The sequence below is a fragment of the Terrapene carolina genome, unplaced genomic scaffold (genome assembly GCF_002925995.2).
Source record: "Terrapene carolina triunguis isolate 2854851 unplaced genomic scaffold, T_m_triunguis-2.0 Scaffold674, whole genome shotgun sequence".
Taxonomy (NCBI): domain Eukaryota; kingdom Metazoa; phylum Chordata; order Testudines; family Emydidae; genus Terrapene; species Terrapene triunguis.
Window position 1 is genome coordinate 76,789 of NW_020665025.1, and position 13,671 is coordinate 90,459.

General features: G+C 48.5%; 1 protein-coding gene across 1 annotated transcript; it reads left to right on the forward strand.

The window, feature by feature from the left end:
* Positions 1-5,938: 5,938 nt before the first annotated feature.
* On the forward strand, positions 5,939-13,179 carry LOC112121756 (ecto-ADP-ribosyltransferase 5-like). Its single transcript, XM_029913489.1, has 4 exons — positions 5,939-6,008; positions 8,031-8,727; positions 11,961-11,993; positions 13,073-13,179. The coding sequence occupies exons 1-4, from the start codon at positions 5,943-5,945 to the stop codon at positions 13,177-13,179; spliced, it is 903 nt and encodes a 300-aa protein (XP_029769349.1). The 5' UTR covers positions 5,939-5,942.
* The last annotated feature ends 492 nt before the right edge of the window (positions 13,180-13,671 follow it).

A 13,671-nucleotide genomic window follows, 5' to 3' on the forward strand; every position in this document is an offset into this window, starting at 1 on the left:
CTCAAGGGCAGGGAGGCCTCTGGGTAAGTGGGAGCGAAGACTCAGATTCTTTCATTAGCACAGGGGCGGTGTATAAGCCAGGAAAGTTCCCCACAATAGCGGGACCATTCCCCCGCTTACATGTTGTTTCCCTTGGTTTCTAAGTAAGCTGTTGCCCCTAAAATACCAGAGTGTTTGGAGTCTTTACTTGGCTTTAACATCTGGTTCAGGGAGGTAAAAAAATCTCCAACAGGATTCACAGGATAAAACGGGGGTAGTTTTGTGGATATATTTGGAAATAGGTGATATTGGGAATACTCAGGAGCCCTGGCCCTAGATCACAGTAACCTTTTGAGTCTGTACAAGCCTGATCCAAACCCATTGAAATCAATGGGAGTCTTTCCATTGGCTTCAGTGAGATTTAGCTCAGCCCCTTGTTGCTAAAAACAATTCCATAAATTCTGAAAGTGAAAGTCAACGGGGAGGTTTCTTAGCTAAAGACAGGCCGTTTCGTGCGGTAGAAACATTTGCAGCTGTAGTATTTAGTCTGCAGCCATCTCTTGCTTGGGTCAGCAGCCTGCCAGGGAATCACACCCACTTGGGGAAGTCAGGTCTAGTAACAGCTTTAAATTCTTACTCTTCATTAACCTCATTACAGACACTTGTGCTGCATTCATCTCTAGACAGCGGGTTGGTCTGTGGTTTAGCCAGTGATACAAATCTGCTTTGGTCGCTGAAACAGTCATCTTGCAAAAATGGAAAAGTCCATCCCCACCAAACGTTAATGGCTGGCTCAGTGATATGGCCGACCTCGCAGCCAACCAACGACTGCAGTCTTTGTGCTGACTTCTTAGAGCTCTATGATTAATGCAGAGCCTGAAGACAGATATGTCGCTTCCTCACCCCTTTGGCCTGACCCGCCTTTACTTACTGTCTGTATTATGATGAATCTGGTAGTTTGGACTATTTGTTGTATTTGGAAAATTTAATAACAAGTTATAAATGCAAAAAAAGTCAATGATACAAATCTCACCACAGCTACATCTGTCCAGCCCCAATGTACCTGTGGGGTGCTGTGGTCTGGTAGGTAAAGCACCGGTTTGAGAGCCAGGTGATCTAGGGTCTCGTCCCAGCTCTGTCATTGGCCTGGTGTGTGTCACATTGGGCAAGTCACTTTACTTCTTTCTCTACTAGCCTTTGTCTGTCTCAGACTGCAAACCCCTCAGCATAGGGACTGTGTCCCTATGTGCAGCCCCTAGCACAATGTGCCCCCACTCCAGGGTGGGATCGCTAGGTGGTTCTGTAATACAAATTACAGTCTCAGAGGGCAGAATTTGGTGCTTAGAATCAAAAGTCCAACATTTTCCATTGAGTTGATTTTAGATCACAAATTTGTTACAAGTGCAACCCTTCTGCCCATCTAAGTTGGCAGCAACAAGGGCCGGGTTATGTATCTAGGGGTTCCGTTTCAATAATGCAATGCAAAACCGGCTCGAGCCCCCACCCAGTGACCTGGGACAATTACATACCACCCCCTGGGCGCCTCTAAGAGGCAATACTTCCCCTCTCGCAAGCACGGAGTCTGAGTGTAGCAGAAAATGTTTAATAACATGAGGTAAACGACATCAGCATTAAATTGGAAAAAACACCACAAACAGGATTCATAACACAAACCATGAGCAAAAGACCCACCCCAGCAAATTGGGCCGTGTTCTTTCCCTTTGGTTCTTGAATCCAGCAACCCAAAAATCACCCAGAGTCCCCAAAGTCCAACACCCCCAAAGTCTCTTGGGTTCAGCAACCACCCAAAGTCCTAAAAGTCCAACAACCTCCAAAGTCTCTGTCCCTGGTAAGTGCAGCCCCAGAGTAAAAGGGGGGCACGCAGGGTGTTAAGGGGCACCTTACGTGATCCGAGGCCGACCGGCCGTCTCTCCGTGGGGTTCCGCCGCAGCCTTCACCACGAGCCAGTCCACTTCCTGCCGTCCCACGAACTGGTCTGCTCTACGAGCTGCTCCGCTCACCGACCTGTGAGCCACTCCCACAAACGGCTCCGCTCACCGTTCCTTGGGCCGCTCCAACCGTCCCCATAAGGCTCCGCGCCGCTCGCTGCTCCTCCAGCCATCCCCGCAAACTGCTCCACCAGCCACTTAGCAATATAGCTTCAGGCTCCCCCACTAGTTAACACAGCACTCAGTGATCTCAGCTCTTGGTAACTTTAGCTCTTTTGTGATTTCAGCTCATAGTAGGGGAGCCCCAGTGCTGGTACACCATTGGCCCAAAGTGAATTCAGCTCAGCAGCCTGTAACTAGACTCCTAATGGAATCAAAGTTAGCTCTGACAGTCAACAGTGGAGAGAGAAAGTGGTACAATTGGCATTTCAGGCCCTCAAGAAGGCAGCAGCCCATACCACCAGGTACAAATACCTGTCCCCATCTTCTCTCTCAAATCACTGGGTTGTGGAACCCATGTCCCTTGTCTAGCAAGTGCTACTTAGGTGATGGTGAGACCCTCTGTCATAAAACAGTTTCATTGTCCTTGATTCACATAATCAGGGTTACAACACTTTATTCCTCCTGCCCCAATAACAGAGAAACTTGGGATCCCACCCCATCCAAAGTAACCACTATCAGTTGCTGTTGTCTCATGCCAGGCGGGTGGGTGTGCCTATGCAAACAAGATCAGCCCCTGGAGTTCTTTTCCACACTCGCCATAATTCACCACCAGATGTCAGGGTAGAGCTCATCCTGACTCTGCTTACACAAGATTAGAAAAGTTTCAGGACAGGGGGGAGCTACAGAAATATTTCAAACCCTAGGGAGTGAAAACAAAGAATCCACTTACTGTGCCCACATCTACATCGTAACACACTTTGACTGCAACTATTTCCATAGAGTGCAAACATCCCTGTTTGTTCATTTTAAAGATCTGTCCTCTATTGATACAACCACCGAGACGATCCGTTCATAGCATCAGGTGAACCTCCCAGGCAGAAAGCTGTTCATCTCTTCCCAGAGATTGCCAGGGCAGCTGGGCTTGGTTTTGGCTTAATTGGCTTGTGAGGTGCTTGTTGGCTAGTTTTTGGCTTGTAGCTTGTTGCTTCTTTTTTTTGATCGGCTCCCGGCAAGCAGGGACAAGGGGAGCAAGGGGGGACAAGGGGAAAATGGGGGAGAGAGTCAGGGGTACACAGCGAGCCCACCACAGTCCCAGACTGCATGCTGGGGGACTAGTCACATAGCGTGTTGGGGGTTTTGGGATTGTCTTGTTTTGCCCTTGTTTTGAATGGGATTAGGTTGATTTTTGGCTTATTCTGAAAGTCAGGGTGCTTATTTACCATGTGAAAGTTGGCAACTGTGCGTTAACCCCAAGGCTGGGATTACTGGGGTTCGATGCCCAATCTTGTGCTACACACTTAGGACAGGGTCTAGGGTGGCCCCACTCCAGGGTGCTTTCTCCTCACCAGTGACTTTCTTGACCCACTGACTATGTCATTAAGTTCAGACCACATACAATTTATTAAACAACAGCAGCAAGAGAAATAAGGGAAAATGGGAAAGGTTAAAGGAAACAGGGAACCCGCCCTGTGGGCACAGGGGAAACTACAAACAGTGTCTCTGGGACGTAAGGGAAGTTCACAGTCTGTTCCTCACAAGTCCCAGCTTGCAAGGGCTCTTGTCAGGTGATGTATCACTGCACTCCCCCTCCCCGCCCCCCACCCCGGCTCTCCCAGCCACTCACTGCGCTTGGCTGCAGTGTTATATGTGGCACAGCCAGCATCCACTATCCTGGCTCTGGGCCCGCGGCTCCCCACTATAGCTAAGCCCTGGCTCCTCATCGGGGCAACTGGTCTGTACTGGCCCAGCTCTGACTGCGGATCTCTCCTTTACTCTGCCCTTGGCAGCCCCAGTTCACACCGGTCCCCAGGCTCCTGACTCCTTCATTGGCCCACCTGCCCTGTCAATCAGGCTGACCTGGAGCGTTGGCCTCTCCCATTGGCTCTGGGGACTGTCAGCCTCAGGATCCTGATTTCTCTTCCACCCTTTCTCAATCTAGGAGAAAGTGAGGTTTTTTAGTTGACTCTCCCTCTGAGTTTCAGTGAGGGACCAGCAGCCCCCTCACATAAGGTTCTATTAAATACATTTACAAGGTATCACCTTAAATAAATAACATATAGAAAAACATCTGCAGTATGATGTGTTAAGTGCTGTCGAATGTCGTTGCTGTGGTAACACTGTCCAGACTGCTAGGCTATTACAGCTGCTCATTGTAGGGACAAAATAAAGGCCAAGGCACAAAACAAGATTAAACTGGCTAGAGACATAAAGGGTAAAAAAGAAAACATTCTACAAATATATTAGAAGCCAGAGAAAGACCAATGACAGGGCAGGCCTGTTATTCAATGAGCGGGGTGAACAACAACAGAAAATGTGGAAATGGAAGAAATGCTAAATGACTTTTTTGTTTCAGTTTTCACCAAAAAGGTGAGTAGCGATTGGATGTCTAACATAGTGAATGCACGTGAAAAGGAGGTAAGATCAGAGGCTAAAATAGGAAAGAACAAGTCAAAAATTGCTTAGACAAGTTAGATGTCTTCAAGTCACCAGGGCCTGATGACATACATCCTGGAATACTCAAGGAGCTGACTGAGGAGATATCTGAGACACTAGTGATTATCTTCAAAAAGTCGTGGAAGACGGGAGAGATTCCAGAGGACTGGAAAAGGGCAAATATAGTGCCCATCTATAAAAAGGGGAATAAGGGCAACCCAGGGAATTACAGACCAGTCATCTTAACTTCTGTACCCAGAAAGATAATGGAGCAACTAATTAAGCAATCAATTTGTAAACACCTAGAAGATAAGAAGGTGATAAGTAACAGTCAGCATGGATTTGTCAAAAACAAATTGTTTCAGCGAGGGAAGCGGTAGACATGGTATATCTTGAGTTTAGTAAAGCTTTTGATACTGTCTCACATGACCTTCTCATAAACAAACTAGGGAAATGCAACCTAGATGGAGCTACTATAAGGTGGGTGCATAACTGGTTGGAAAACTGTTCCCAGAGAGTAGTTATCAGTGGTTCACAGTCATGCTGGAAGGGCATAACACATGGGGTCCCACAGGGACTGGTTCTGGGTCCAGTTCTGTTCAATATCTTCATCAATGATTTAGATAATGGCATAGAGAGGATACAAAGTTTGCGGACGATACCAAGCTGGGAGGGGTTGCAAGCGCTTTGGAGAATAGGATTAAAATTCGAAATGATCTGGACAAACTGGAGAAATGGTCTGCAGCAAATAGGTGAGGCACTGAAATATTCAGCTATGTCGTTATTTTAGCCCCATTCTCTAGGACAGGGGTTCTCAAACTGGGGATCGGGACCCCTCAGGTGGTTGCGAGGTTATGACGTGGAGGGTCGCGAGCTGTCAGCCTCCCCCCCAAACCCCACTTCACCTCCAGCATTTATAATGGTGTTAAGTGTTTTTAAAAAGTGTTTTTAAATTATAGGGGGGGGTCACACTCAGAGGCTTGCTGTGTGAAAGGAGTCACCAGTACAAAAGTTCGAAAACCGCTGTTCTAGGATACGCTCGACAGACCTGCCGGGCCTGTTGGGTTCTGTGTATTGTGCAGCAGTTTAACGGCACTTTCGAGTAAACACAGCAGTACTAGGTACAGTATTTCCATCCCTCAGAATCCTTTAGGAAGTGAAAGCAGATTTCCCCACAAACTACTCCCCACCCCTCCAGCTGAGAACTGTATTTCAGGGTCAAACCCACCTCCATTACGGCTGGGCTGCAGTCCGTGAGATAGCAATTCCTGCCTGGGAAAGCCCAGTTACTGAATGTGGAACAACGGATCACAGTGAAACAATGGGGAGGATGTTTGGGTTTGATGTGTTCTTTCCCCCCACATCTCCACTGATGTTCCTGATGGATTCTCCTGCAGCTGCACCGGGGAAGTTGGAACAATGCTGAGGCCTCTGCTGATCCCCTTGACATACTTCTGTCTTCAAACCTGGCTGGGAATCCCTCAGGTAAACTCTTGAGCTTTGCCAGTGTTTTCTCATGTTTCTGCTCAAGGCTATGCCGGCAGCCATACGGCCTTAGACCCATAGACATGTAGGGCTGGAAGGGACCGCAAGAGGTCATCTAGTGCAGCCTTATGTGCTGAGGCTGGACGAAGTGCACCGAGACCAGCCCAGACAGGTGTTTGTCTAATCAGGGCCCCACGCCACATTTTGCAGTGGCTGGTAGGGGAATCCCGGCCCTCCCACGAAACTGGGTTCCAGTCCAGGGACCCTCTGACCAGTAGCCAAACTCTGCTCCGTCAGACTCCTTGCTGCTGCCTCCCTGGATATCTTCCTACCACAGCTTTTTCCCAGCCCGCACAGCCTGTCCCGGCTCACCCTTCTTTCAGGGACAGCCTCACAGGGCTCCCCCATGGAATCCCCCAACACAATCCCAAACAAAAAGAACAAAAACTAATTTCTGCCTGGCTCAGGCTTCCTCCTCACCCTGCAGGAGCCTCCCTGTTCCCCTCAGGTCTCTCTGCTCTTTACTGCCAGGAGAGGGGCTGCCGAGGTCTTCCCCGTCTCCCTGCAGCCCCTCAAACTCCAGTCCAAACGCCCCCTAGGCTTTAGCAACACTGCCGCCGGCTTCCTCCTGGCCCGAGGCAACTCACCTCTGGCCGCAGGCTTCACTACCCCCAGCCTCCCAGGCCTCCTCCTGGCTCCGGGCCCTCCAGTTCTGGCTCCAGGCCTCTCTCTGCCTTTAGCCCACAAGCGGATGTCCCCAGCTGGGTTTGATCACCACCTATGCGTAACACCCTCCAGGTGCTACCCAGTAGCCTAAAGGGGCTCAGGCTCCTGTCAACCCCTGGTTAACCAGTGTGGTGTTTATACAACCCATCAGAACGGTGTTGCCGTCCTCCATGTGCGTTCGGGGGTTGGATCCTGGATGGAACCTTCCCACAGGCACCGCCAACCCTGCAGCATGCAGTGCATGGCTGGCATACGGAAATGGCAACCCGCTGCCTCCCACTGAGGTAAATGGGCGTGATTTTAGATATCCCAGTGGGAGTGGATTGGGATCTCAGTCTCTCCTAGCCCCCTCCCTTCTATGTCCCTTGTTCCCCCTGCTTTGTCTTCCCTATTAATGTATCCCTTCCTGCCTTTCTTCCTAACCCTACATCTAGACACAGTCCAGTAAACTAAAAACACCTCTGTCACGGGTACGTGGCTCGCTGGTCTCTGAGTGCAGCCCTTCTGGTGTCAGGCTTTGTGCCTTTACCCTCCTGGGCAGGAATCCTGTGATTCTCCCCTCTCAGACAGGGCCCAGGGTTGCGGTACCTGTGAGTCCATCGTGCTGACCCAGCAGCTCCGGCTGAGTTCAGGTCCCTGCGTCTCGTCCCTTCGGGAGTCGGGGCCCAGTGGTGTATCTGCTGACACCAAACAAAGTGTTGTTCATTTTACTGTAAGAACAAATTGTTTAGAGAAACAGACTTTTAAAACAACCCACAGTCCACACTCACATCGGTCTTACCGAAAGGGCTACCATCCCCTGGGGCTAATGTAGGCAGGCTCTGCACCCTAGCAGGACCTGCACCTGAGCCTGGCTCCCCTGAACAACTCCCTCTCCCCTCTTAACCGAGTGTTCCTCGTTAAACCCGACACAGACCTTCTGATCGCCTGCATTCCCAGACCTCTTGTATCCATCCCTGCTTCTTTTCCCCAGGAACCGGGCAACAGACGGTATTAATCTATTATTACAGGGCAGCTACAAATCCATCACCCCCACCCCGCTCCTCCCTCCCAAAAATCGAGGGCTCCAATGTGACATTTGCAAACAACACACTGAGGATTCTGCTTGTGTGTTCCATCCCTTTCTCCCCCCTTTCCTCTGCCTTGTCTCTTCAGAGGTAAGTTTCTAGGGCAGAGGCCATTCCGAGTGTGTTTGTACAGGGCCGAGCACAATGGGGCCCTGATCCTGGGTGTGACCTCTTGGTGCTATTGTAACACAAATGCCAATGTGACTGTATGTTTCTTTTATTCTCCCAGGCAAAATGCCAGGTGGAGCTGAGCATGATGGATGACGCTTTTGATGACCAATATATAGGATGTGCTGAAAAAATGGATGGAATTGCACCTGAACTGCTAGAGAAAGAAAAGTCCATGTCCTCAGTGTTTAGAAGGGTGTGGGAAAACTCAGAACAAAAATGGCAAAGTGTAAAAACAGAGCTTTCTCTCCCCAAAGGCTTTAAAGATGAGCATGGAAGAGCCATAATAGCCTATACCGACAATGACTTTCACAGTGAGTTGAATGCGGCAGTGAGAGAGGCTGGGGCATCTCAAGCTCATTACATGGCCAGTTTCCAGTTCAAAGCCTTTCATTATTACTTGACAAGAGCTTTACAGCTCTTACGAGGGAGGTGTGATGTGATGTACAAAAGGACGGTGTACCGGGGAGTTTCTGTCAGATTTCAGCACACGGGATCAGGTCACATTAGGTTTGGATACTTCGCCTCTTCGTCTTTTGATATAGAAGTAGCTAAGGCATTTGGCACAGCCACATTGTTCACCATCCACACGTGCTCTGGTGTTGAGATCAGGGCCTTCTCACGCTTTCAGGAGGAGGAAGAAGTGTTAATCCCAGTCCATGAGATATTCAATGTGGCCCCAGGACAAGGGAGTAACAGCTTTGTCCTCCAGAGCACAAACCGGACCTGCAGCCATTTTAACTGCGCATACCTGGGCGGTGAGTACTGGGCTGAACACGAGAAATATTTGTGTGGGACTATTTGCTGTGGAGAATTTGAAAACCCCACTTCAGGGAGAGCTGATGAGAGGGACGCTGACATGGGGACTTGCCACCAGGGCTGGGGGAGACAGGCTGCCACGTCTCTGGCTGCCAGAGAGGGCTCGGGCTGGGGTGGGTGGACACTGGGTCCCAAGCGCTCACTGAGGAAGAAGGTGCCTAGACATCATGGCGATGGGAGCACTAGAAAGGCAGGTGAAGGCCCCAAACCACCGCGAGTCTTCAACACACACACATGCCCCGTACAGAGTTCACAGGAGCCCTGGTAGAGCAGCTGTGGCTCCTCAGACATGGCACAGCAAATCTATAGGATGTGTGTGACGTTCCCCTGGTGCTATCTGGACCGGTGATCTTCTAGGTCACTCCAGTCCTTGACTCTGGGAGCCAGCCTTACCCTGCTCTGCTGTGAGAACCCCCACTCCCGGGCTGTTCACACACAGCCTCCGGCATGTAAGCTGCTCCTTGGATTGTGCAACCGAATGACACTAACCAATATCTCCGGTCCCAGACACAACCCTAGGAACCTCCGTCTTGCAGTGTCCAGTTATGCCCGCTGGACGCTGCAAACTTATATGAGTTCCTCAATTTAACAAAAAAATTGATATGCACCAGGCTTGTTATCGCAAGGGGGGGTCCCTGACACATTTCAAACCAAACGCACTGCTTCAGGTAGAAAAAACAAACAGATTTATTAACTACAAAAGACAGATTTTAAGTGATTATAAGTCAAAGCACAAGAAGTCAGATTTGGTCAAATGAAATAAAAGCAAAACGCATTCTAAGCTGATCTTAACACTTTCAGTGCCCTTACAAACTTAGATGCTTCTCACCACAGGCTGGCTGGTTGCCCTTCAGCCAGGCTCTCCCCTTTGATCAGCGCTTCAGTCACTTGGTGGTGATGTCTGTAGATGGAGGTGGAAGAGAGAGGAAGAGCAGGGCAAATGTCTCTCCCTTTTATCATGTTCTTTCTTCCCTTTTGGCTTTGTCCCTTCCCCCCCTTCAGAGTCAGGTGAGCATTACCTCATCGCAGTCCCTGACTGACCAAGGGAAGGGGGGTGACTCACTCGAGAGTCCATCAGATCCTTTGTTGCTGCCTAGGCCAGTGTCCTTTGTTCCTGTGAGTCTGGTCTGGTCCCATACATGCCCTGATGAGGTGTGAACTGCCCCTCTGCTCTTAGAGAGTTTTTCCCTGGGCTTGCTTTAAGCCATAAGGATACATTTTCAGCCTCATAACTATATACATGAAATTATAACCTATAACATTACTGTAACAACAATAACATCACTATAACAACAATGCTCAGTGCATCATGAGCCTTCCGAAGACAACCCGACATGACAAACTTTGCATTGGATACCACACAATCTATATGGTTGCCTCTATATAAATCCATGGTATGCTCACATCTTGAATACTGTGTGCAGATGTGGTCGCCCCATCTCAAAAAAGATATATTGGACTTGGAAAACATTCAGACAAGGGCAACAAAAATGATTAGGGGTATGGAACAGCTTCCGTATGCGGAGAGGTTAATAAGACTGGGACTTTTCATCTTGGAAAAGAGACGGCTAAGGGGAGATTTGATTGAGGTCTATAAAATCATGACTGGTAATGAGAAAGTAGATAAGGAAGTGTTGTTTACTACTTCTCATAACACAAGAACTAGGGGTCACCCAATGAAATTAATTGGCAGCAGGTTTAAAAGAAATAGAAGGCAGTATTTCTTCACACAATGCACAGTCAATGTGTGGAACTCCTTGCCAGAGGATGTTGTGAAGGCCAAGACCATAACAGGGTTCAAAAAAGAACTAGATAAGTTAATGGAGGATAGGTTCATCAATGGCTATTAGTCAGGATGGGCAGGGATGGTGTCCCTACCCTCTGTTTGCCAGAAGCTGGGAATGGGTGACAGGGGATGGATCCCTTGATGATTCCCTGTTCTGTTCATTCCCTCTGGGGCACCTGGCACTGGCCACTGTCGGAAGACAGGATACAGAGCTAGATGGACCTTTGGTCTGACCCAGTAGGGCCATTCTTATGTTCTTAATAATTTTACAAGGATGAACATGGGAGTACTGGATGCTCCCTCGAGGTAAAAAGCGTCACAATGTGGAAAAGGGAGCAGTCGGGTGGCCTAGTGTTTGGGGACTAGGGACGACGGTGAGGAACTTCAGAGAGATCTAACCAAGTTGGGTGAATGGGCAACGCAACATCAGGTGAAATTCACTGACACACATTCAAGGTAATCACATTGTGAGGAATAATTTCACTGGATTGTTAATGAGCTGTATCAACTCAGAAAGAGACCGGGCCATCATTGTGGAGAGTCGGTGCAAACCTCAATGAAAATCTCTGTTCAATGTGCTGCTAGGTCTATAAAGCAAACAAATTGTTAGCAAACATAAAGAATGATGGGATGGAGAATAATGTGAAGATATTATACCACCATTATATGAATCAATGGGGCACCCTTCTCTGGGATACTAGGTTCAGTTCTGATTACCCTGGCTCTAAAAGTGTTGAAAATGATGAGAAGTCTGGAGAGATTTATAAAGGTGAGCTTGGGATGGTTTAATTAGGAGAAGAGACACATACAAAGAAACATGATGGAGATATACAAAATAATAAATGAGACAGTGGCAAATTAGAGAGTGCTATTTTCCTTTTCTCATAAAACAAGAATAAACTGAAGGCAACATTGGTTAACTAGTAAAAGGAAATGTCCTGTTATATAATGCAGGGTTAACTTGTGGAACTCATTGCCACATGGTTTCCATAAGGCCAAGAGCTCAGTAGAATTCAATAAAAGAATTAGCCATTTATACTGAAAGTGAGAATCTCCACAGTTATGTTATATAAAATAAAAGAATTGTTTTTAAAGGATTATAATTCCTTAGGCCTGAGGACATAAGGTCGTCACTAACTGCCAGGGTTGGGGAAGAAACTTCCCTTGTGTGTCGGTAATTCCAGAATTGTTCACTGGGGATTTCTTGCAGCTTCCCCTGAGGCAGCTGGGCCTCACCTCAATCAGGGACAGGATACCAGACTAGATGGAGCACATTGGTGGAATCCAATCCAACAGTTCCTATGTTTCTTTGGAAACAGTAGAGTGAAGTTGAAAATTCTACCTGGGCAGATCCCATTTCATTGACCTTCTCTGTTTGTACCGTAGGAGAGAAGAACCAAACATGTGCTTACAACTCTGGTAAGAAAGAATCTTTTTCTTTACAATTTTTGAAAATGATTTGCCCTTTGTATTGAAGTGCAGAGCCAAGAGCAACCCCACCAGGCAAATGTGTCACAGGAAACCAGTTGAGAAATAAGTGGGTTTAACTGTAGGTTCTGTCTATTTATCCAATTTCTCATATGTCCCTCATGACTAGTATCAGAGCATCTTCAGGTCTCAATGAATTCTAAGTGCAGTTGATTTCAGAAAGGAAAATGTGAGGAGAATTAGTCCTTAGAGCACTAAAGAGTCATCTTCAGTGTCCTGAACTATAAGCTGAAGACTCATCCCCTAACGCAACATCACAAGTGTGTCTCCACATCCCTCCTCTCATAACTAGACCCATTCTATCCCCAGTGGAACTACATCCTCCCAAAGGACTAAACAGGACTATTTTACCAGAGCAGGTCAGAGAAATCTCAATGAAACATTTTCTTGTTGGAATTTGACAATAGGGCTGACTAGGAATCATGGACCCCAGGACTTCCAGTGCCCCCAAGCCTGGGACAGCCTGCTTGGTGAACTGCCCCAGAGCTGACGCTCCGTTCCCTTGTGTGGAGAATTTCAAAATTTTTGGTTTTCATTTCAAATCAGAACAAAATGAAATTTTGAAATATCAAAATCCTCCACAAAATGAAATGGCCTTTCTCTGCCCAGCTCTACATTTCCCCCTAAAGCCAATAAAAAAACCCCAAGAGAAATGGTGCTACTGGTGTTTGCGGCCAGTTTCCACAGACTCATGTCTTTATTACTCATAACTGGAATACACTTACGCAGCAGACAACAAGCTCCAAATCAGAGCCTCTGGTACTGGCTTGGGTGGAACATGCTCACCAGTGATTCATACCAAAGGAACAAGCAGGCTGAGGTGAAATCTCACCAGTGAGGTGAATGTCCCAGGCTGGAGTGTCCTGCTGAGGGGAAATGGGTTAATGTCTCTCTGCAATAAGCAGATTTCAGCAGCTGTTGGGAAGGACACCTGTGTCCAGCTTTAAGGATCTCTGTCAGTGTGAAATAATTTCCTATCAATTCTTTGATCTGCTTTTTCCTATTAACAGCTACCAGAAGAGGCCTGGCCTTCCCCGGTGAGCTAAGCCCTTCACTGTTTGGAGGATCCATCATCCTGGTCCACGTTGCTGCTCTGAAGCTGTTTGCTGGTTTCTAATTTGTCCTATTCGTGTTACTCACTTTTTCTCTCTAACGCAAATTATGGCGATGGGACTTGCCAGATCCAAAGCCGTCCTGCTATGCTGACAGCGTTCCAAAGGGAAACCAGGAACATAGGTGCCGACATCCCCTTTGCCGGGTGGGTGCTTGACGTCCCCCCTCTGACCCTGACCCCGCCCCGTCCCTGCCCCTTCCCGCCCCTGCACCACCCTCGCCCCGCCCCATTCCACCACTTCTCCAAAGTCCCCAGCCCCATTCCACCCTCTTCCCCCAAGTCCCCGCCCCTGCCCTGCCTCGTCTCCACCTCCTCCCCATAGCGCGCTGCATCCCCAGTTCTTCCCCTCCCTCCCAGAAAGTCGAAAGCACCACCAAACAGCTGTTAGGCGTCGGGGAGGCAGGAAGCACTGGGAGGTAGGTGGAGGAGCAGCGATGCAGTGTGCTCAGGGGAGGAGGCGGGGAAGAGGCAGGCTGGGGGGAGCTTGGCTGCCGG